Source organism: Bombina bombina, chromosome 3 (genome assembly GCF_027579735.1).
Source record: "Bombina bombina isolate aBomBom1 chromosome 3, aBomBom1.pri, whole genome shotgun sequence".
NCBI classification, from domain to species: Eukaryota; Metazoa; Chordata; class Amphibia; order Anura; family Bombinatoridae; genus Bombina; species Bombina bombina.
In genome coordinates, this window is record NC_069501.1 from 660501628 (window position 1) to 660522164 (window position 20537).

Here is a 20537-nt window from a genome sequence, read left to right on the forward strand (position 1 = left end):
GACATTCAGGATACATCCTACAAAAACTGTCACTTAATGACCAAGGACGTACCCTGTACGCCCTCAGGAGTTTTAAGTGGTGGAAGCGATCCTAATCGCTTCCAGCCGCTTTCATATTATTGCAGTGATGCCTCGACATTGAGGCATCCTACAATACCATTTTTTTACACAACGATGCAGAGAGAGCCACCCTGTGGCCCTCTCTGCACCGGCAGCAATGGTGCCGATCGTTAGTGGGTTGGAGCCATAGCAGGTAAGCGGGTGGGCGGCCCATTATTGCTTAAGATCCGGTTCTTGTATTACCAATGTGCGCCGGGGAGCGGGAGCAACATTCACAATTATGCATTTCAAAATGTATGGGAGGGAGGGGGGAATAAATAATGGACAAAGGATCTGGGAGGGGGATGGTATTGAGGGGGGGGCAGCTACACTACAGAAAAAATGTTTGTTTAGTATAAAAAAATAAAAAACTTTTTTTTGGCAAACTGGGTACTGGCAGACAGCTGCCAGTACCCAATATGGCGGCACATAGGTAGAGGGGGGAGGGTTAGAGAGCTGTATGGGGGGGATCAGGGAGGTTGGGGCCTAAATGGGGATCCAACACTGCAGAATCAATATTAAAAAAAAAATACAAAAAAAAGCCTTTTATTTTAGTACTGACAGACTTTCTGCCAGCACTTAAGATGTCAGTGACAATTGTGAGGTGGGAGAGGGAAGAGAGCTGTTTGAGGGGGGTCAGGGAGGGATTGTGGTGGGATGTGTCAGGTGAGAGGCTGATCTCTACACTAAAGCTACAATTAACCCTACAAGCATCCTAATTAACCCCTTTACTGCTGGACATAATACAAGTGTGGTGCGCAGCGGCATTTAGCGGCCTTCTAATTACCAAAAATCAATGCCAAAGCCATATATGTCTGCTATTTCTGAACAAAGGGGATCCCAGAGAAGCATTTACAACCATTTGTGCCTTAATTGCACAAGCTGTTTGTAAATAATTTCAGTGAGAAACCTAAAGTTTGTGAAAAAGTGAAAAAAATTTTTTATTTGATCGCATTTGGTGGTGGCATGAAATATACCAAAATGGGCCTAGATCAATACTTTAGGTTGTCTACTATATATATATATATATATATATATATATATATATATATATATATATATATATATATATATATATATATATATATATGAAGGGTTATTTAGGGATTCCTGGCAGATATTAGTGTTACAATGTAACTAATTTTGAAGAAAAAAAAATGGTTTGGAAATAGCAAAGTGCTACTTGTACTTACTGCCCTATAACTTGCAAAAAAGAACATGTAAGCATTGGGTATTTCTAAACTCAGGACAAAATTTAGAAACTATTTAGCATGGGTGTTTTTTAGTGGTTGTAGATGTTTAACAGATTTTGGGGGTCAAAGTTAGAAAAAGTGTTTGTTTTTACAGCTAAACACAAACACCACAAAAATGTAAAAATAGCCCTGGTCCTTAAGGGTAAGAAAATTGAAAAATGGTCTGGTCACTAAGGGGTTAAACCCAATTTCTTTCATGTAATTGGCGAGAGTCCATGAGCTAGTGACGTATGGGATATACAATCCTGCAATGCTACCAGGAGGGGCATTGTACTTATGGAGGTGGTGAAGTAAGTTTGTGCTTGATTTTTATTATTTCTTCTGTGATAAGCGCTTCTAAGCATTCTGAAGCCCAATTCCTCTCAGAGTACAGTGTTTGTCAGAGGGATGTGAAGAGAGCATCGCCTGTTTGATTTTATGGTTTTCCTTGCGGGAAATCTTTTCAAGGGTTCTCTGTTATCGGTCGTAGCGATTCATCTCCTACCTCCCTTTTTAGATCGACGATATACTCTTATATACCATTACCTCTGCTGATAGCTTTAAGTACTGTTTTGACTATCTGCTATATGTGGATGGGTGTATTTCGGTAAGTATGTATCATTATTTTAAGACACTCTCTCAGCTATGGTTTGGCGCTTTATGTATTAATATAAAGTTTTAAATATATGTATTTTACTTATATTTGCCATGAGTCAGGTTTATGTGTATTTCCCTTTGCAGTCCAGCAGTTTCGTTATGGGAATCATGTTTAGGAAGCTTGATTTTTTTCTTGGAAAACTTGCGGGCAAATTAGGCTCGCGAGGACGCAAAATGGTGTTATTTATTGCGTCATTCTTGGTGCGAGAAATTATTTGGGGCACGAATGTGCGTCTGTCAAGACGCAAGTTCGTAATTTCCTGCATCTTAGTTGACGCTAGGTTGTTTGGCGCGAAATTGTGTTTGTTATGACGCAAGTTGCGTCATTTCCGGATGTTTGTTGGCGCCCCAAAATTTCTCAACTTCCTTTTGCGTTGTGCGTCATACTTGGCGCCAAAAAATTTAGTTTTATTTTACCTCACTTCCTATATGCTCCTTGCCTTCTTTATGCTCAGAGGGCTATGCTATTTGCTTTTTTTGCCAATTTTAGCATTTGCATTTTTTTCCCATTCCTGAAACTGCTATATGTGGAAATACAATATTTCTGTTTAATGTTATTTTTCTTTTTTTACATTTAACAAGATGTCTTAATCTGATCCTGTCTCAGAAGCTGCTGTAGGAACCATGCTGCCTGAACACAGTTCTACCAAAGCGAAGTGTATCTGTTGTAAGCTAGTGGAAATTATATCTCCAGCTGTAGTATGTAACAGTTGTCACTTGTCATGATAAGCTTTTGAATGCAGAAAAGGTTTCTATTAGTGCTAGTACAGTATCTGTTGTTCCTTCAATATCTAAAGTACATTATATCCCTGTTGATATGAAAAATTATATTGCTGATGCGATACAGAAGGCTATGGCTGCTATACCGCCTTCAAATCAACATAAAAGGTCTTTTAAAACTTCTCATAATACTGATGAAATTTGTAATGACCGGCAACATACTGATATATCCTCCTCTGATGAGGATCTCTCTGACTCAGAAGGTCCTACTTCAGACATTGACACTGATAAATCATCTTATCTTTTTAAGATTGAGTATATTCGTTCTTTGTTAAAAGAAGTGTTAATAACTTTGGATTTTGAGGAGTCTGGTCCTCTTGATAATAAATCCAGTAAACGTTTAAATTCTGTTTATAAACCTCCTGTGACTACTCCTGATGTTTTTCCTGTTCCTGTTGCTATTTCTGATGTGATTGCTAAGGAATGGTCTAAACCTGGTACTTCTTTTGTTCCTTCTTCAAGGTTTAAAAAGTTGTATCCTTTGCCAGTGGCTTAATTAGAGTTTTGGGAAAAGGTCCCTAAGGTTGATGGGGTTATTTCTACTCTTGCTAAACGTACTACTATTCCTATGGAAGATAGTACCTCTTTTAAGGATCCTTTAGATAGGAAGATTGAATCTTATCTAAGGAAAGCTTATTTGCATTCTGACTATATGCTCAAACCTGCCATTTCTATGGCTGATGTTGTGGCTGCATCAACTTTTTGGTTGGATAGCTTAGCACAACGGGAAAAAGACTCTGATTTGCATAGCATTGTTCGTTTGCTTCAACATGCTAATCATTTTATCTGTGATGCTATTTTTGATATCATCAAGATTAATGTTAAATCTATGTTTTGGCTATTTTATCTAGAAGAGCTTTATGGCTCAAATCATGGAATGCTGACAAGGTATCTAAATTTAGGTTACTATCTCTTTCATTCCAGGGTAATAATTTGTTTGGTTCCCAGTTGGATTCAATTATTTTCACTATTACTGGGGGGGGAAGGGAATTTTTTGCCTCAAGATAAAAAGTCTAAAGGCAAATCTAAAGCCTCTAATCGGTTTCGTTCCTTTAGTCAGAATAGAGAACAGAAAACCACTCCTTCCCCTAAAGACTCTGGCTCCAATTGGAAGCCATCCTCAAGTTGGAATAAATCCAAGCCTTACAAGAAACCAAAGCCAGCCCCCAAGACTGCATGAAGGTGCGGCCCTCGATCCAGTTTTGCTGGTGGGGGCAGATTGAAATTATTTCAAGACGTTTGGGCAGGTTCCATTCAGAATTATTGGATTCAGAATATTGTCTCCCAGGGGTATCGAATAGGTTTCAGAATAAGACCTCCTGTGAGATGATTTTTTCTCTCTCACGTTCTAACAAATCCTGTGAAACCTCAGGCTTTTCTGAAATGTGTTTCAGATCTAGAGCGTTCAGTAGTGATTGTACCAGTTGCAATTCTGGAACAGGGTCTGGGTTTTTATTCAAATCTATACATTGTCCTGAAGAAGGAAAATTCTTTCAGACCAGTTCGAGATCTGAAGTTTTTAAATCATTTTAAGAGTCCCAACTTTCAACATGGTGACTATAAGAACTATTCTGCCTTTTGTTCAGCAATGTCATTATATGTCCTCAATAGACTTACAAGATGCGTATCTTTATATTCCTATTCATCCAGACCACTATCGGTTTCTGATATTCTCTTTTCTAGACAAGCATTACCAGTTTGTTGTTCTTCTATTTGGCCTAGCAACAGCTCCAAGAATCTTTTCAAAGGTTCTTGGTGCCCTTCTATCTGTAATCAGAGAGCAGGGTATTGCAGTGTTTTTATTATTTGGACGATATCTTGGTACTGGCTCAATCTTTTCATTTAGCAGAATCTCACACAAATCAACTTGTGTTGTTTCTTCAAAGATATGGTTGGAGGATCAATTTACCAAAGAGTTCCTTGATTCCTCAGACAAGGGTCACCTTTTTAGGTTTCCAGATAGATTCAGTGTCCATGACTTTGACTATTAATATCTATATACTTAAAAATACTTGATTCTGTGGTGGTTGCTTTTAGCAGTTTTTACCCCTTAATGACCACAACGTATCATGTACATCACCTGTCGTTAAGGGTTTTCTTGTTTGCTATTATACCCTCCCTCCTTGCTTCTGTTCACCGAAAATCGCTCAGTCTTTTTAAAGGAGCAAACCCCATAGAACAGGGGTCTCAAACTCAAATTACCTTGGGGCCACTGTTCAAATTTTCTTCTCCCATGGGGGCCGCTACTCAAAAGTAAACATATATATACATACACAGACCCCCCCCACACACAGACCCTTACACACACATACCCAGACACACACACAGACCCACACATACCCAGACACACACACACAGACCCACACATACCCCTCCACACACACACAGACCCACACATACCCAGACACACCCACACAGACCTACACATACACAGACCCACACATACACAGACCCCCCTCACACACACACATACTTACACACACAGACTCACACATACAGACACAGACTCACACATAGACCCACACATACACAGACCTACACATACACAGACCCACACATACACAGACCAACACACAGACCCATACATACACAAACCCACACATAGACCTACACACACACCAACACACAGACTCAAACAAACACACACACAGCCCCCCCCCCCACACACACACACAAGTTATGACATGGCAGTATTTTAAACAAAGCAAGCTATAAAGCCCCTCTCTTAGATAGAGAAACAAAATAAAACTCACTCTAAGGCAACTGTACTTGGCACATACCTTGCTCAACCCCATTGCTTGTCCTCCTCTGCTGCTGCTCCTGGACGTCTCTGCTGCTGCCTACTTAGACTCAGTTTTTCTCACAGTCTCACTGAGAGTTACACTACACTCCCCCAGGGAAGTCCTGGGTCCCCTTGTCACTGCCATACACAAGCTCTGGGCAAAACAATCCTATTCACTTGCTTGCTCCTCTGCTGCCACACCCACAAACAGCTATGGCGCCAATTTTGGCATGCTGCACACTCAGGGTCTTATATAGAGGCGTGGGCCTGGAGCTGCAGCTTCTCAGTAAACAATGTTTTTTAGCTGAAAAAAATATATGTATTTTTTATAGTTATTAGAAATAAATAAAAACCCTCTAAAGTCTTTTCTTCTCCGTATCCATCCTTCCGCCCCAACTCGCTCTAATTTTATTTTTCGTTCCTTCCTACAGTGGGCGGTTATGCTACGCTCGGCATACGTCCACTCCCCTCCTACTAATGCACGCTCACACAGGACCTTCAGAGCACTGTAGCGCATGTTCTCCAGCCTCACATGCTCTGTCACTGGAGAGAGAAATGTAAACAGTAGATCGCAATTATTTTATTATTATTATTATTAGTGATCCGCTCTTTACATCACTAGAAGCATAAGCTCAGCATTGGTCTGAGAGCACACCTTCAGTAAATAACAATGATGAGGTGATCGGTCCTCTCCAGATAAGCTAAAGTGCGAAATGACTAAAAAAAGAAAAAAAAATGTTCAGGAGCGGTGGGGTGGCCAGATGAAGGGAGGCAAATCAATTACTATATTCTAAAATATAACATTTATAAAATATGAAACCACATTTTCTTCTACAAGATATGATGAGTCCACGGATTTCATCCTTACTTGTGGGATTTATCCTCCTGGCAAAGAGCACCACAGCAGAGCTGTATATATAGCTCCTCCCTCTTCTCCACCCCCAGTCATTCTCTTTGCCTGTGTTAGTAATAGGAAGAGGTAAAGTGAGGTGTTAGTTTTAGATTCTTCAATCAAGGAAGAAATTTTTCTACCCTGAGGTTGATGATCTTAGCAGATGTAACTAAGATCCATTTTGGTTCCACAGAATTTCTGAAGGTAGTGCAAGAGAAATCTTCAGTTTGGAGAACGGTGTCATGCTACAAGCAGCATTGAGGTATGTTCAGTCTTTTATTTCTGAGGAGACTTGTTATATCAGAACTGGCTGACATTTTTCCCTGCAAGGGAAGGGGTAAGCAGTAGACCTGTATGACTGAGGGTGTTACTGAAATTCTTGTGTTTTATACATATTGCTATTACGGTTTGCTTATCTGTATTGGGGCTTGACACTGGCAGAGGCAGCTTGACATGTATATATTTAATATTTAAGGTCAGTAGGGCTGCAGTTATTTGTTAGAGCATTATATGTACAGGGGACCACATGGCTTTTCTTTTTCAAACTGCTTCCCATGCGGTTAGGCAGACTGTTGATGCGACGTCCATGATGGGCGAGGCCTATTTCACACGCTCAGACGCGCAGTTTTCTCTCACTAAGAAGGCAGCAGGCATTAGCTCCTGTGGGGCCTAAAGTTGTTTTCCAGTCACCGGATCGTTGTCGAATCAATTTTCAGTACTATTTCCGATGTGCCCTCACAGGGATCTGAGTTGGGGGTCAGGCAAATTTTGTCTGAGGGAGAACTTTCGGACCCAGGAAGTATGTTACCTCAGACAGATTCGGACGTCATGTCCTTTAAATTTAAGCTAGAACACCTCCGCCTGTTACTTCGGGAGGTATTAGCGACTCTGGATGACTGTGACCCTATTATGGTACCACCAGAGAAATTGTGTAAAATGAACAAATATCTAGAAGTACCCACTTACACTGGTGTTTTTCCGGTTCCTAAGAGAATTTCGGAGATTATTAATCAATATTCTGGAATTGAGAGCAATATTCAATGCGCTTCAGGCGTGGCCTCAGTTGGCTTCGGCCAAATTCATCAGGTTCCAGTCGGACAATATCACGACTGTGGCTTACATCAATCATCAGGGAGGAACGAGGAGTTCCTTAGCGATGTCAGAAGTATCCAAGATAATTCAATGGGTGGAGACCCACTCTTGTTATCTGTCAGCAATCTATATCCCAGGAGTGGACGACAGCTTTTCATCCGGGGGAGTGGGAACTCCATCCGGAGGTATTTGCCTCCCTGATTCTTCGATTGGGCAAACCGGAGTTGGATCTGATGACGTCTCAACAGAATGCCAAGCTCCCAAGATACGGCTCCAGGTCGAGAGATCCTCAGGCCGAACTAATAGATGCCTTGGCAGTGCCTTGGGCGTTCAACCTGGCTTATGTGTTTCCACCGTTTCCTCTCCTTGCCCGGGTGATTGCTCGGATCAAACAGGAAAGAGCTTCAGTAATTCTAATCGCACCTGCGTGGCCACGCAGGACTTGGTATGCAGATCTAGTGGACATGTCCTCTCTGCCTCCGTGGAAACTCCCAGTGAGATAGGACCTTCTCATTCAAGGTCCTTTCCAACATCCAAATCTAATTTCTCTGCAGCTGACTGCTTGGAGATTGAACGCTTGATTTTATCTAAGCAGGGATTCTCTGATGCGGTCATTGATACGTTGATTCAGGCACGTAAGCCTGTCACTAGAAAGATCTATCATAAGATATAGCGTAAATATCTTTTTTGGCGTGAATCCAAAGGTTACTCATGGAGTAAGGTTAGGATTCTGTCTTTTCTCCAAGAAGGATTGGAGAAAGGGTTATCAGCAAGTTCCTTAAAGGGACACATTTCTGCTTTGTCAATTTTGCTTCACAAACGTTTGGCTGATGTTCCAGACATTCAGTTTTTTTTGTCAGGCTCTAACCAGAATTAAGCCTGTGTTTAGACCAATTGTTCCACCTTGGAGTTTTAATTTAGTTCTTAGTGTTCTTCAAGGGGTTCCATTTGAACCCATGCATTCCATAGATATTAAATTGTTATCTTGGAAAGTTTTGTTGCTATTTCTTCTGCTCGTAGAGTTTCTGAGCTTTCAGCACTCCAATGTGACTCGCCTTACCTTATTTTTCATTCTGATAAGGTGGTTTTACGTACCAAACCTGGGTTCCTTCCTAAGGTTGTTTCAAATAAGAATATTAATCAGGAAATTGTTGTTCCTTCTTTATGTCCTAATCCTTCTTCTAAGAAGGAGCGTCTGTTGCATAACTTGGACGTGGTTCGTGCCCTGAAGCTTTACTTGCAGGCGACTAAGGATTTCCGTCAATCATCTTCATTATTCATTGTCTTTTCTGGAAAGCGTAGGGGTCAGAAAGCTACGGCTACCTCTCTTTCATTTTGGCTGGCATATGAGACTGCTGGACAGCAGCCTCCTGAAAGAATGACGGCTCATTCTACTAGGGCTGTGGCTTCCTCATGGGCATTTAAAAACGATGCTTCTGTTGAACAGATTTGCAAGGCTGCGACTTGGTCGTCGCTTCACACTTTTTACAAATTTGATACTTTTGCTTCTTCTGAGGCTGGTTTTGAGAGAAAGGTTATTCAAGCAGTGGTGCCTTCCGTTTAGGTTCCTGTCTTGTTCCCTCCCTTTCATCGGTGTCCTGTAGCTTTGGTATTGTATCCCACAAGTAAGCATGAAATCCGTGGACTCGTCATATCTTGTAGAAGAAAAGTGAATTTATGCTTACCTGATAAATTGATTTCCTCTACGATATGACGGGTCCACGGCTCACCCTGTTATTTTAAGACAGATTTAAGTTATATATATATTTTGTACATTTCAGTCACCTCTGCACCTTTAGCTTTTCCTTTCTCTTCCTAACTTTGGTCGAATGACTGGGGGTAGAGAGGAGGGAGGATCTATATATACAGCTCTGCTGTGGTGCTCTTTGCCACTTCCTGTTAGCAGGAGGATAAATCCCACAAGTAAGGATGAAATCCGTGGACTTGTCATATCGTAGAAGAAATCAATTTATCAGGTAAGCATAAATTCACTTTTTACACTTTATTCTTATAAATAAACTATGATTTTTCAAATTAAAGGGACACTGAACCCAAATTTTTTCTTTAGTGATTCAGATAGAGCATGACATTTTAAGCAACTTTCTAATTTACTCCTATTATTACATTTTCTTCATTCTCTTGGTATCTTTATTTGAAATGCAAGAATGTAAGTTTAGATGCCGGCCCATTTTTGGTGAACACACTGTGTTGTTCTTGCTTATTGGTGGATAAATTCACCCACCAATAAACAAGTGCTTTCCATGGTCCTGAACCAAAAAAATAGCTTAGTTGCCTTCTTTTTCAAATAAGGAAAGCAAGAGAACGTAGAAAAATTGATAATTGAAATAAATTAGAAAGTTGTTTAAATGTGCATGCTCTATCGGAATCACAAAATAAAAAATTTGAGTTCAGTGTCCCTTTAAGCAAACTTGAAAGTAACGTTTACTGTCCCTTTAAAGTTTTGTGTTGTACATCCATTAAAATGGTTGCACCTGAGTGAAGGCCATCACAAAAACAATATACTGTACTTGACACAGTTAAACATATTTTTCAATGCTAGGGTCTATCTGAGCCAACTAGTTCCTCATTCCTGTCATTATGGTGTGAGAATTTACTTCCTTATGTTATAACCTATCCTTACCTTATTCCATCATAATTTTTACATCCATCTTTAAATGTTTCCTGTTTAAAGGAATAGTCTAGTCAAAATTAAAGATTCATGATTCAGATAGAGCTTGATACTTTAAGCAACTTTTCAGTTTACTCCTATTATCAATTTTTTCTTCGTTATCTTGGTATCTTTATTTGAAAAAGCAAGAATGTAAGCTTACGAGCCGGACTATTTTTGGTTCTTCATCTGGGTAGCGCTTGCTGACTGGTGGCTACATTTAGAAAAATGGGCCGGCTCCTAAGCTTACATTCTTGCTTTTTCAAATAAAGATGCCAAGAGAGAGAAGAAAAATTAATAATTGTAAATTAGAAAGTTGCTTAAAATTGCATGTTCTATCTGAATCATGAAAGTTTAATTTTGACTAGACTGTCCCAATGCATTCTAAATGCCACTCAGTTATGTTTTTTAATAAATATTTACATGGACTAACTGCAACTAGAGCACACAAAATTATTTTTCTGCTCATGTTTTAACTGCTCTCAAAGTAAAAATATATCACAGCCACATTAGCACGCATATTACAAGATGAAAGTAAAAAGTTAGCTCGGAAACGAAAGACTGAGGCGCTCTAACTTCAGGTACTTCTCCCCTTAGACTTCTATGGGACACACTGTAAAAACAACAAACAGTTACTGCTCATGCGCTAACCCGACACCAACTGGGCTAAACCTGAAGTGAGATAGGAATACTTGAATAACAACAAACAGTTACTGCTCATGCGCTAAACCGACACCAACTGGGCTAAACCTGAAGTGAGATAGGAATACTTGAAATTCACATGTTCTTAACATAGAAAAAAACATTTTTATTTAAATATATATATTTCTATATATTATATTATATTTGATATATTTTGTGTTTTATTGCATTGAAATAAACTTTGTAGCAGAAGCACTGCCAACAGAAGAAAACTGCAATCCCAAAGATGCCAGGTTTTCAGAGGAATCCATGGACTCTGCCCTGAACACTGTAAATCCCCCAAGTCCTTCTCAAAACACAGGAGAGTACCGTAATATGAGCAGTGCGCCAAGCTATTACAGGGGCTCCTTGCAGCCTGTGACTGCTACCTCAAACACAACTCCCCTTCCCCGGAGATCATCCTCAAGTTCAGCTGGCAACAGCTGCTTTTACGATGCAGACAGGAATCATATGCACAGGAGGATAGAAGGTAAATATCCCTAGAGCTCATAACCTGTCAACACTTTAAAAATAGTAGCACAGCAGCAATTATTAACCTTGTTGCAGACACAGCTATATTAAGTTTAATTAAAAGTTTTCATTAGTGTCTGATATGAAGAGGAACATCAATTGATGCAAATTTTCAAGATAACTCATCCACATGATAAAATAACTAACATTGCAGTCATCCTGGAATTTTTTGATTTCTTTTCTCATTAAACAATGATAAATGTTCCAGATCATCTTTTGTTCTGTGGAAATCGTCATTGTTATTTTTTTATATATTTATATATATATATATATATATATATATATATATATATATATATAACCATCCAATTAAAGAAAATTTAATTTCCACTAAAAAATATATTTTCTCCAACATTGGTGTGTCCGGTCCACGGCGTCATCCATTACTTGTGGGAAATATTCTCCCCCACAGGGAAAGGCAAGGAGAGCACACAGCAAGAGCTGTCCATATAGCTCCCCCTCTGGCTCCGCCCCCCAGTCATTCTCCTTGCCGCTCTGAACAAGTAGCATCTCCACGGGGATGGTGAGGAGTTTGTGGTGTTAGTTGTAGTTTTTTATTCTTCTATCAAGAGTTTGTTATTTTAAAATAGTGCTGGCTTGTACTATTTACTCTACAACAGAAAAGTGATGAAGATTTCTGTTTAAGAGGGCTATGATTTTAGCACAAGTAACTAAAATCCATTTCTGTTACCACGCAGGACTGTTGAAACCAGAGAACTTCAGTTGGGGGTAACAGTTTGCAGACTTATCTGCTTCAGGTATGACTAGTCTCCTTCTAACAACACAGGCTAATGCTAGATGACAGTCATTTTTCCCCTCAGGGAAAACGGTAAGCCATTTTCTCCAACATAGGTGTGTCCGGTCCACGGCGTCATCCTTACTTGTGGGATATTCTCTTCCCCAACAGGAAATGGCAAAGAGCCCAGCAAAGCTGGTCACATGATCCCTCCTAGGCTCCGCCTACCCCAGTCATTCTCTTTGCCGTTGTACAGGCAACATCTCCACGGAGATGGCTTAGAGTTTTTTAGTGTTTAACTGTAGTTTTTATTATTCAATCAAGAGTTTGTTATTTTGAAATAGTGCTGGTATGTACTATTTACTCAGAAACAGAAAAGAGATGAAGATTTCTGTTTGTATGAGGAAAATGATTTTAGCAACCGTCACTAAAATCCATGGCTGTTCCACACAGGACTGTTGAGAGCAATTAACTTCAGTTGGGGGAACAGTGAGCAGTCTCTTGCTGCTTGAGGTATGACACATTCTAACAAGACGATGTAATGCTGGAAGCTGTCATTTTCCCTATGGGATCCGGTAAGCCATGTTTATTAAGATCGTAAATAAGGGCTTCACAAGGGCTTATTAAGACTGTAGACTTTTTCTGGGCTAAATCGATTCATTATTAACACATATTTAGCCTTGAGGAATCATTTATTCTTATCGGCAGGCACTGTTTTAGACACCTTATTCTTTAGGGGCTTTCCCAAATCATAGGCAGAGCCTCATTTTCGCGCCGGTGTTGCGCACTTGTTTTTGAGAGGCATGACATGCAGTCGCATGTGAGAGGAGCTCTGATACTTAGAAAAGACTTTCTGAAGGCGTCATTTGGTATCGTATTCCCCTTTGGGCTTGGTTGGGTCTCAGCAAAGCAGATACCAGGGACTGTAAAGGGGTTAAAGTTAAAAACGGCTCCGGTTCCGTTATTTTAAGGGTTAAAGCTTCCAAATTTGCTGTGCAATACTTTTAAGGCTTTAAGACACTGTGGTGAAAATTTGGTGAATTTTGAACAATTCCTTCATGTTTTTTCGCAATTGCAGTAATAAAGTGTGTTCAGTTTAAAATTTAAAGTGACAGTAACGGTTTTATTTTAAAACGTTTTTTGTACTTTGTTATCAAGTTTATGCCTGTTTAACATGTCTGAACTACCAGATAGACTGTGTTCTGAATGTGGGGAAGCCAGAATTCCCATTCATTTAAATAAATGTGATTTATGTGACAATGACAATGATGCCCAAGATGATTCCTCAAGTGAGGGGAGTAAGCATGGTACTGCATCATTCCCTCCTTCGTCTACACGAGTCTTGCCCACTCAGGAGGCCCCTAGTACATCTAGCGCGCCAATACTCCTTACTATGCAACAATTAACGGCTGTAATGGATAATTCTGTCAAAAACATTTTAGCCAAAATGAACACTTATCAGCGTAAGCGCGACTGCTCTGTTTTAGATACTGAAGAGCATGACGACGCTGATAATAATGGTTCTGAAGGGCCCCTAACCCAGTCTGATGGGGCCAGGGAGGTTTTGTCTGAGGGAGAAATTACTGATTCAGGGAACATTTCTCAACAAGCTGAACCTGATGTGATTACGTTTAAATTTAAGTTGGAACATCTCCGCATTCTGCTTAAGGAGGTATTATCCACTCTGGATGATTGTGACAAGTTGGTCATCCCAGAGAAACTATGTAAAATGGACAAGTTCCTAGAGGTCCCGGGGCTCCCAGAAGCTTTTCCTATACCCAAGCGGGTGGCGGACATTGTTAATAAAGAATGGGAAAGGCCCGGTATTCCTTTCGTCCCTCCCCCCATATTTAAAAAATTGTTTCCTATGGTCGACCTCAGAAAGGACTTATGGCAGACAGTCCCCAAGGTCGAGGGAGCGGTTTCCACTTTAAACAAACGCACCACTATACCCATAGAGGATAGTTGTGCTTTCAAAGATCCTATGGATAAAAAATTAGAAGGTTTACTTAAAAAGATGTTTGTTCAGCAGGGTTACCTTCTACAACCAATTTCATGCATTGTCCCTGTAGCTACAGCCGCATGTTTCTGGTTCGATGAGCTGATAAAGGCGGTCGATAGTGATTCTCCTCCTTATGAGGAGATTATGGACAGAATCAATGCTCTCAAATTGGCTAATTCTTTCACCCTAGACGCCACTTTGCAATTGGCTAGGTTAGCGGCTAAGAATTCTGGGTTTGCTATTGTGGCGCGCAGAGCGCTTTGGTTGAAATCTTGGTCAGCTGATGCGTCTTCCAAGAACAAGCTACTTAACATTCCTTTCAAGGGGAAAACGCTGTTTGGCCCTGACTTGAAAGAGATTATCTCTGATATCACTGGGGGTAAGGGCCACGCCCTTCCTCAGGATCGGCCTTTCAAGGCAAAAAATAAACCTAATTTTCGTCCCTTTCGTAGAAATGGACCAGCCCAAAGTGCTACGTCCTCTAAGCAAGAGGGTAATACTTCTCAAGCCAAGCCAGCTTGGAGACCAATGCAAGGCTGGAACAAGGGAAAGCAGGCCAAGAAACCTGCCACTGCTACCAAGACAGCATGAAATGTTGGCCCCCGATCCGGGACCGGATCTGGTGGGGGGCAGACTCTCTCTCTTCGCTCAGGCTTGGGCAAGAGATGTTCTGGATCCTTGGGCGCTAGAAATAGTTTCCCAAGGTTATCTTCTGGAATTCAAGGGGCTTCCCCCAAGGGGGAGGTTCCACAGGTCTCAGTTGTCTTCAGACCACATAAAAAGACAGGCATTCTTACATTGTGTAGAAGACCTGTTAAAAATGGGAGTGATTCATCCTGTTCCATTAAGAGAACAAGGGATGGGGTTCTACTCCAATCTGTTCATAGTTCCCAAAAAAGAGGGAACGTTCAGACCAATCTTAGATCTCAAGATCTTAAACAAGTTTCTCAAGGGTCCATCGTTCAAGATGGAAACCATTCGAACTATTCTTCCTTCCATCCAGGAAGGTCAATTCATGACCACAGTGGATTTAAAGGATGCGTATCTACATATTCCTATCCACAAGGAACATCATCGGTTCCTAAGGTTCGCATTCCTGGACAAGCATTACCAGTTCGTGGCGCTTCCTTTCGGATTAGCCACTGCTCCAAGGATTTTCACAAAGGTACTAGGGTCCCTTCTAGCTGTGCTAAGACCAAGGGGCATTGCTGTAGTACCTTACTTGGACGACATTCTGATTCAAGCGTCGTCCCTTCCTCAAGCAAAGGCTCACACGGACATTGTTCTGGCCTTTCTCAGATCTCACGGATGGAAAGTGAACGTGGAAAAGAGTTCTCTATCTCCGTCAACAAGGGTTCCCTTCTTGGGAACAATAATAGACTCCTTAGAAATGAGGATTTTTCTGACAGAGGCCAGAAAAACAAAACTTCTAGACTCTTGTCGGATACTTCATTCCGTTCCTCTTCCTTCCATAGCGCAGTGCATGGAAGTGATCGGTTTGATGGTAGCGGCAATGGACATAGTTCCTTTTGCGCGCATTCATCTAAGACCATTACAACTGTGCATGCTCAGTCAGTGGAATGGGGACTATACAGACTTGTCTCCGAAGATACAAGTAAATCAGAGGACCAGAGACTCACTCCGTTGGTGGCTGTCCCTGGACAACCTGTCACAAGGGATGACATTCCGCAGACCGGAGTGGGTCATCGTCACGACCGACGCCAGTCTGATGGGCTGGGGCGCGGTCTGGGGATCCCTGAAAGCTCAGGGTCTTTGGTCTCGGGAAGAATCTCTTCTACCGATAAATATTCTGGAACTGAGAGCGATATTCAATGCTCTCAAGGCTTGGCCTCAGCTAGCGAGGGCCAAGTTCATACGGTTTCAATCAGACAACATGACAACTGTTGCGTACATCAACCATCAGGGGGGAACAAGGAGTTCCCTAGCGATGGAAGAAGTGACCAAAATCATTCTATGGGCGGAGTCTCACTCCTGCCACCTGTCTGCTATCCACATCCCAGGAGTGGAAAATTGGGAAGCGGATTTTCTGAGTCGTCAGACATTGCATCCGGGGGAGTGGGAACTCCATCCGGTAATCTTTGCCCAAGTCACTCAGCTGTGGGGCATTCCAGACATGGATCTGATGGCCTCTCGTCAGAACTTCAAAGTTCCTTGCTACGGGTCCAGATCCAGGGATCCCAAGGCGGCTCTAGTGGATGCACTAGTAGCACCTTGGACCTTCAAACTAGCTTATGTGTTCCCGCCGTTTCCTCTCATCCCCAGGCTGGTAGCCAGGATCAATCAGGAGAGGGCGTCGGTGATCTTGATAGCTCCTGCGTGGCCACGCAGGACTTGGTATGCAGATCTGGTGAATATGTCATCGGCTCCACCTTGGCAGCTACCTTTGAGACGAGACCTTCTTGTTCAGGGTCCGTTCGAACATCCGAATCTGGTTTCACTCCAGCTGACTGCTTGGAGATTGAACGCTTGATCTTATCGAAGCGAGGGTTCTCAGATTCTGTTATCGATACTCTTGTTCAGGCCAGAAAGCCTGTAACTAGAAAGATTTACCACAAAATTTGGAAAAAATATATCTGTTGGTGTGAATCTAAAGGATTCCCTTGGGACAAGGTTAAGATTCCTAAGATTCTATCCTTCCTTCAAGAAGGATTGGAAAAAGGATTATCTGCTAGTTCCCTGAAGGGACAGATTTCTGCCTTGTCTGTGTTACTTCACAAAAAGCTGGCAGCTGTGCCAGATGTTCAAGCCTTTGTTCAGGCTCTGGTTAGAATTAAGCCTGTTTACAAACCTTTGACTCCTCCTTGGAGTCTCAACTTAGTTCTTTCAGTTCTTCAGGGGGTTCCGTTTGAACCCTTACATTCCGTTGACATTAAGTTATTATCTTGGAAAGTTTTGTTTTTAGTTGCAATTTCTTCTGCTAGAAGAGTTTCAGAATTATCTGCTCTGCAGTGTTCTCCTCCTTATCTGGTGTTCCATGCAGATAAGGTGGTTTTACGTACTAAACCTGGTTTTCTTCCAAAAGTTGTTTCTAACAAAAACATTAACCAGGAGATTATCGTACCTTCTCTGTGTCCGAAACCAGTTTCAAAGAAGGAACGTTTGTTGCACAATTTGGATGTTGTTCGCGCTCTAAAATTCTATTTAGATGCTACAAAGGATTTTAGACAAACATCTTCCTTGTTTGTTGTTTATTCCGGTAAAAGGAGAGGTCAAAAAGCAACTTCTACCTCTCTCTCTTTTTGGATTAAAAGCATCATCAGATTGGCTTACGAGACTGCCGGACGGCAGCCTCCCGAAAGAATCACGGCTCATTCCACTAGGGCTGTGGCTTCCACATGGGCCTTCAAGAACGAGGCTTCTGTTGATCAGATATGTAGGGCAGCGACTTGGTCTTCACTGCACACTTTTACCAAATTTTACAAGTTTGATACTTTTGCTTCTTCTGAGGCTATTTTTGGGAGAAAGGTTTTGCAAGCCGTGGTGCCTTCCATTTAGGTGACCTGATTTGCTCCCTCCCTTCATCCGTGTCCTAAAGCTTTGGTATTGGTTCCCACAAGTAAGGATGACGCCGTGGACCGGACACACCTATGTTGGAGAAAACAGAATTTATGTTTACCTGATAAATTACTTTCTCCAACGGTGTGTCCGGTCCACGGCCCGCCCGGGTTTTTTTAATCAGGTCTGATAATTTATTTTCTTTAACTACAGTCACCACGGTACCATATGGTTTCTCCTATGCAAATATTCCTCCTTAACGTCGGTCGAATGACTGGGGTAGGCGGAGCCTAGGAGGGATCATGTGACCAGCTTTGCTGGGCTCTTTGCCATTTCCTGTTGGGGAAGAGAATATCCCACAAGTAAGGATGACGCCGTGGACCGGACACACCGTTGGAGAAAGTAATTTATCAGGTAAACATAAATTCTGTTTTTCTTTCACCTCAGCAAAAAAGATAACAGGCTTCCCCTTTTTGATTTTTATGCTGGTAGACACTGTCAGGGGCCAAATCGATTGTTTTTTATTACAATATGATGGCAATTGAAATGTTTTATAAGCTCATATACACTTGGGAACGTTTTTTATTGATCTGGCTTTGCTTTAGACACCTAAATCTAGTCAGGAAGGCCCCTTCACTCTAGTGTACTGAGGGAGGAGGCCTCATTTTGGCACTAAAGTTAATTTCAAGGCAGTGCATGCAGTTCCATGTGAGAGGGTCCTGTGGCTCAGAAAGTGACTCCAGAAGGCTTATTTCTGTGGATGATTGACCCCTAAGAAAGGTAAAAGCTGCAGCAATGCTGTAAGCAGGGATTGTGGTGTATAAAAACGGTTAAATCCAACAATTAGCTAGAGTCTCCATATTTGCTGTGCAATACTTTCTAAGCATTAAGACACTGGGGTCCAAATTTCAGAAAAATCGGATATTGCCTTCATAGTTTTTTGAACATTCAGAAATAAAGTGTCATTTTATTATTTAAAGAGACAGTAACGTTTTTGTTTAAAATCGTTTTTATTGCATTGTTTGCCTGCCTAAATCTGTTTAACATGTCTGTGCCATCAGATAACCTATGTTCTGTCTGTGTAGAGACAAATGTGGTTCCCCCTTCGAGTGTTTGTGATAATTGTGCCATAGCGTCCAAACAAAATGAGGACAGCTCTGTTACATTTCATAATGTTGCCCAAGATGATTTATCTAATGAAGGTAGTGGGGATAGTTCTACATCCTCTCCTTCTGTGTCTACACCAGCTTTGCCCGTGCAGGCGACACCTAGCGCGCCAGTGCTTATTTCTATGCAACAATTAACAGCAGTAGTGGATAATTCTATAGCAAATCTTTTATCCAAACTGCCAGCAGTTCAGAGAAAGCGTGATTGTTCAGCTTTAAATACAGATAAAAGGGATGAACAATCAGACGCTGATGATGCTTTATCTATTTTACCCTCACATCAATCGGAATTGGCTGTGAGGGAAGGGCTGTCTGAGGGTGAAATTTCAGACTCAGGAAAAATTTCTCAACAGGCAGAACCTGATATAGTAGCATTTAAGTTTAAGCTAGAACATCTCCGCGCTTTGCTAAAGGATGTATTAGCTACTCTGGATGACTGTGATTCTATGGTAGTACCAGAGAAGTTGTGCAAATTGGACAAATTTTTAGAGGTCCCAGTGCACGACGACGCTTTTCCAATACCCAAAAGGGGAGCGAACATAGAAGAAAAGGAGTGGGAGAAGCCAGGTGTACCCTTTGCCCCACCTCCTATATTTAAGAAAATGTTTCCCATAGTAGACCCTAGAAGGGACGCAGGGCAGACGGTCCCGAAGGTTGACGGAGCTGTTTCAGCACTAGCGAAGCGCACCACTATTCCTATAGAGGACAGCTGCGCTTTCAAAGAGCCTATGGATAAAAAATTGGAAGGATTGCTTAAAAAGATTTTTGTTCAGCAAGGGTTCATCCTTCAACCAGCTACGTGTGTTATTACTGTCACTTCAGCGGCGTCCTTTTGGTTCGAGGAACTAGAAAGGTCGCTCCAGAAAGAGACTTCCTATGAAGAAGTCATGGACAGAATTCACGCATTAAAATTAGCTAATTCCTTTATATTGGATGCCGCCTTTCAAATAACGAAATTGGCGGCGAAAAACTCAGGTTTTGCTATAGTAGCGCGGAGGGCGCTTTGGCTGAAATCCTGGTCGGCAGATGTGTCGTCCAAGACTAAGTTACTTAATATTCCTTTCAAGGGTAAGACCCTTTTTGGGCCGGAATTGAAGGAAATTATTTCAGACATCACTGGGGGTAAGGGCCATGCCCTCCCACAGGATAGGCCTTTTAAGGCTAAGAACAAGTCTAATTTTCGTTCCTTTCGCAATTTCAGGAACGGAACGGCTAATAACTCCACTGCCGCTAGACAAGAAGGTAACGTGGCCCAGCCCAAACCCGCTTGGAAGCCCATGCAAGGCTGGAACAAGGGTAAACAGACCAAGAAACCTGCTGCTGCTACCAAGACAGCATGAAGGGGTAGCCCCGATCCGGGACCGGATCAGGTAGGGGGCAGACTATCTCTCTTCGCTCAGGCTTGGGCAAGAGATGTTCCGGATCCCTGGGCACTAGAGATAGTCTCCAAGGGATACCTGCTAGAGTTCAAGGGACTTCCTCCAAGGGGAAGGTTCCACCTGTCTCACTTATCTTCAGACCAGATAAAGAAACAGGCATTCTTACATTGTGTAAGAGACCTATCAAAGATGGGAGTGATAAACCCAGTCCCCTCCGGGGAACAAGGTCTAGGTTTTTACTCAAACCTGTTTGTGGTTCCCAAAAAAGAGGGAACTTTCAGGCCAATTCTGGATTTAAAGATATTAAACAAGTTCCTAAGTGTT

At 41.7% G+C, this 20537-nt stretch overlaps 1 protein-coding gene across 1 annotated transcript in view; it reads left to right on the top strand.

Moving 5' to 3' along the window:
• The window catches only part of SCML2 (Scm polycomb group protein like 2), a 787256-nt gene that overhangs the window by 668936 nt on the left and 97783 nt on the right, over positions 1–20537 (top strand). Inside the window, exon 12 of the mRNA XM_053707393.1 lies at positions 11092–11373. Coding sequence (XP_053563368.1) covers positions 11092–11373 — 282 coding nt within the window. The remainder of the gene's footprint in view (positions 1–11091; positions 11374–20537) is intronic.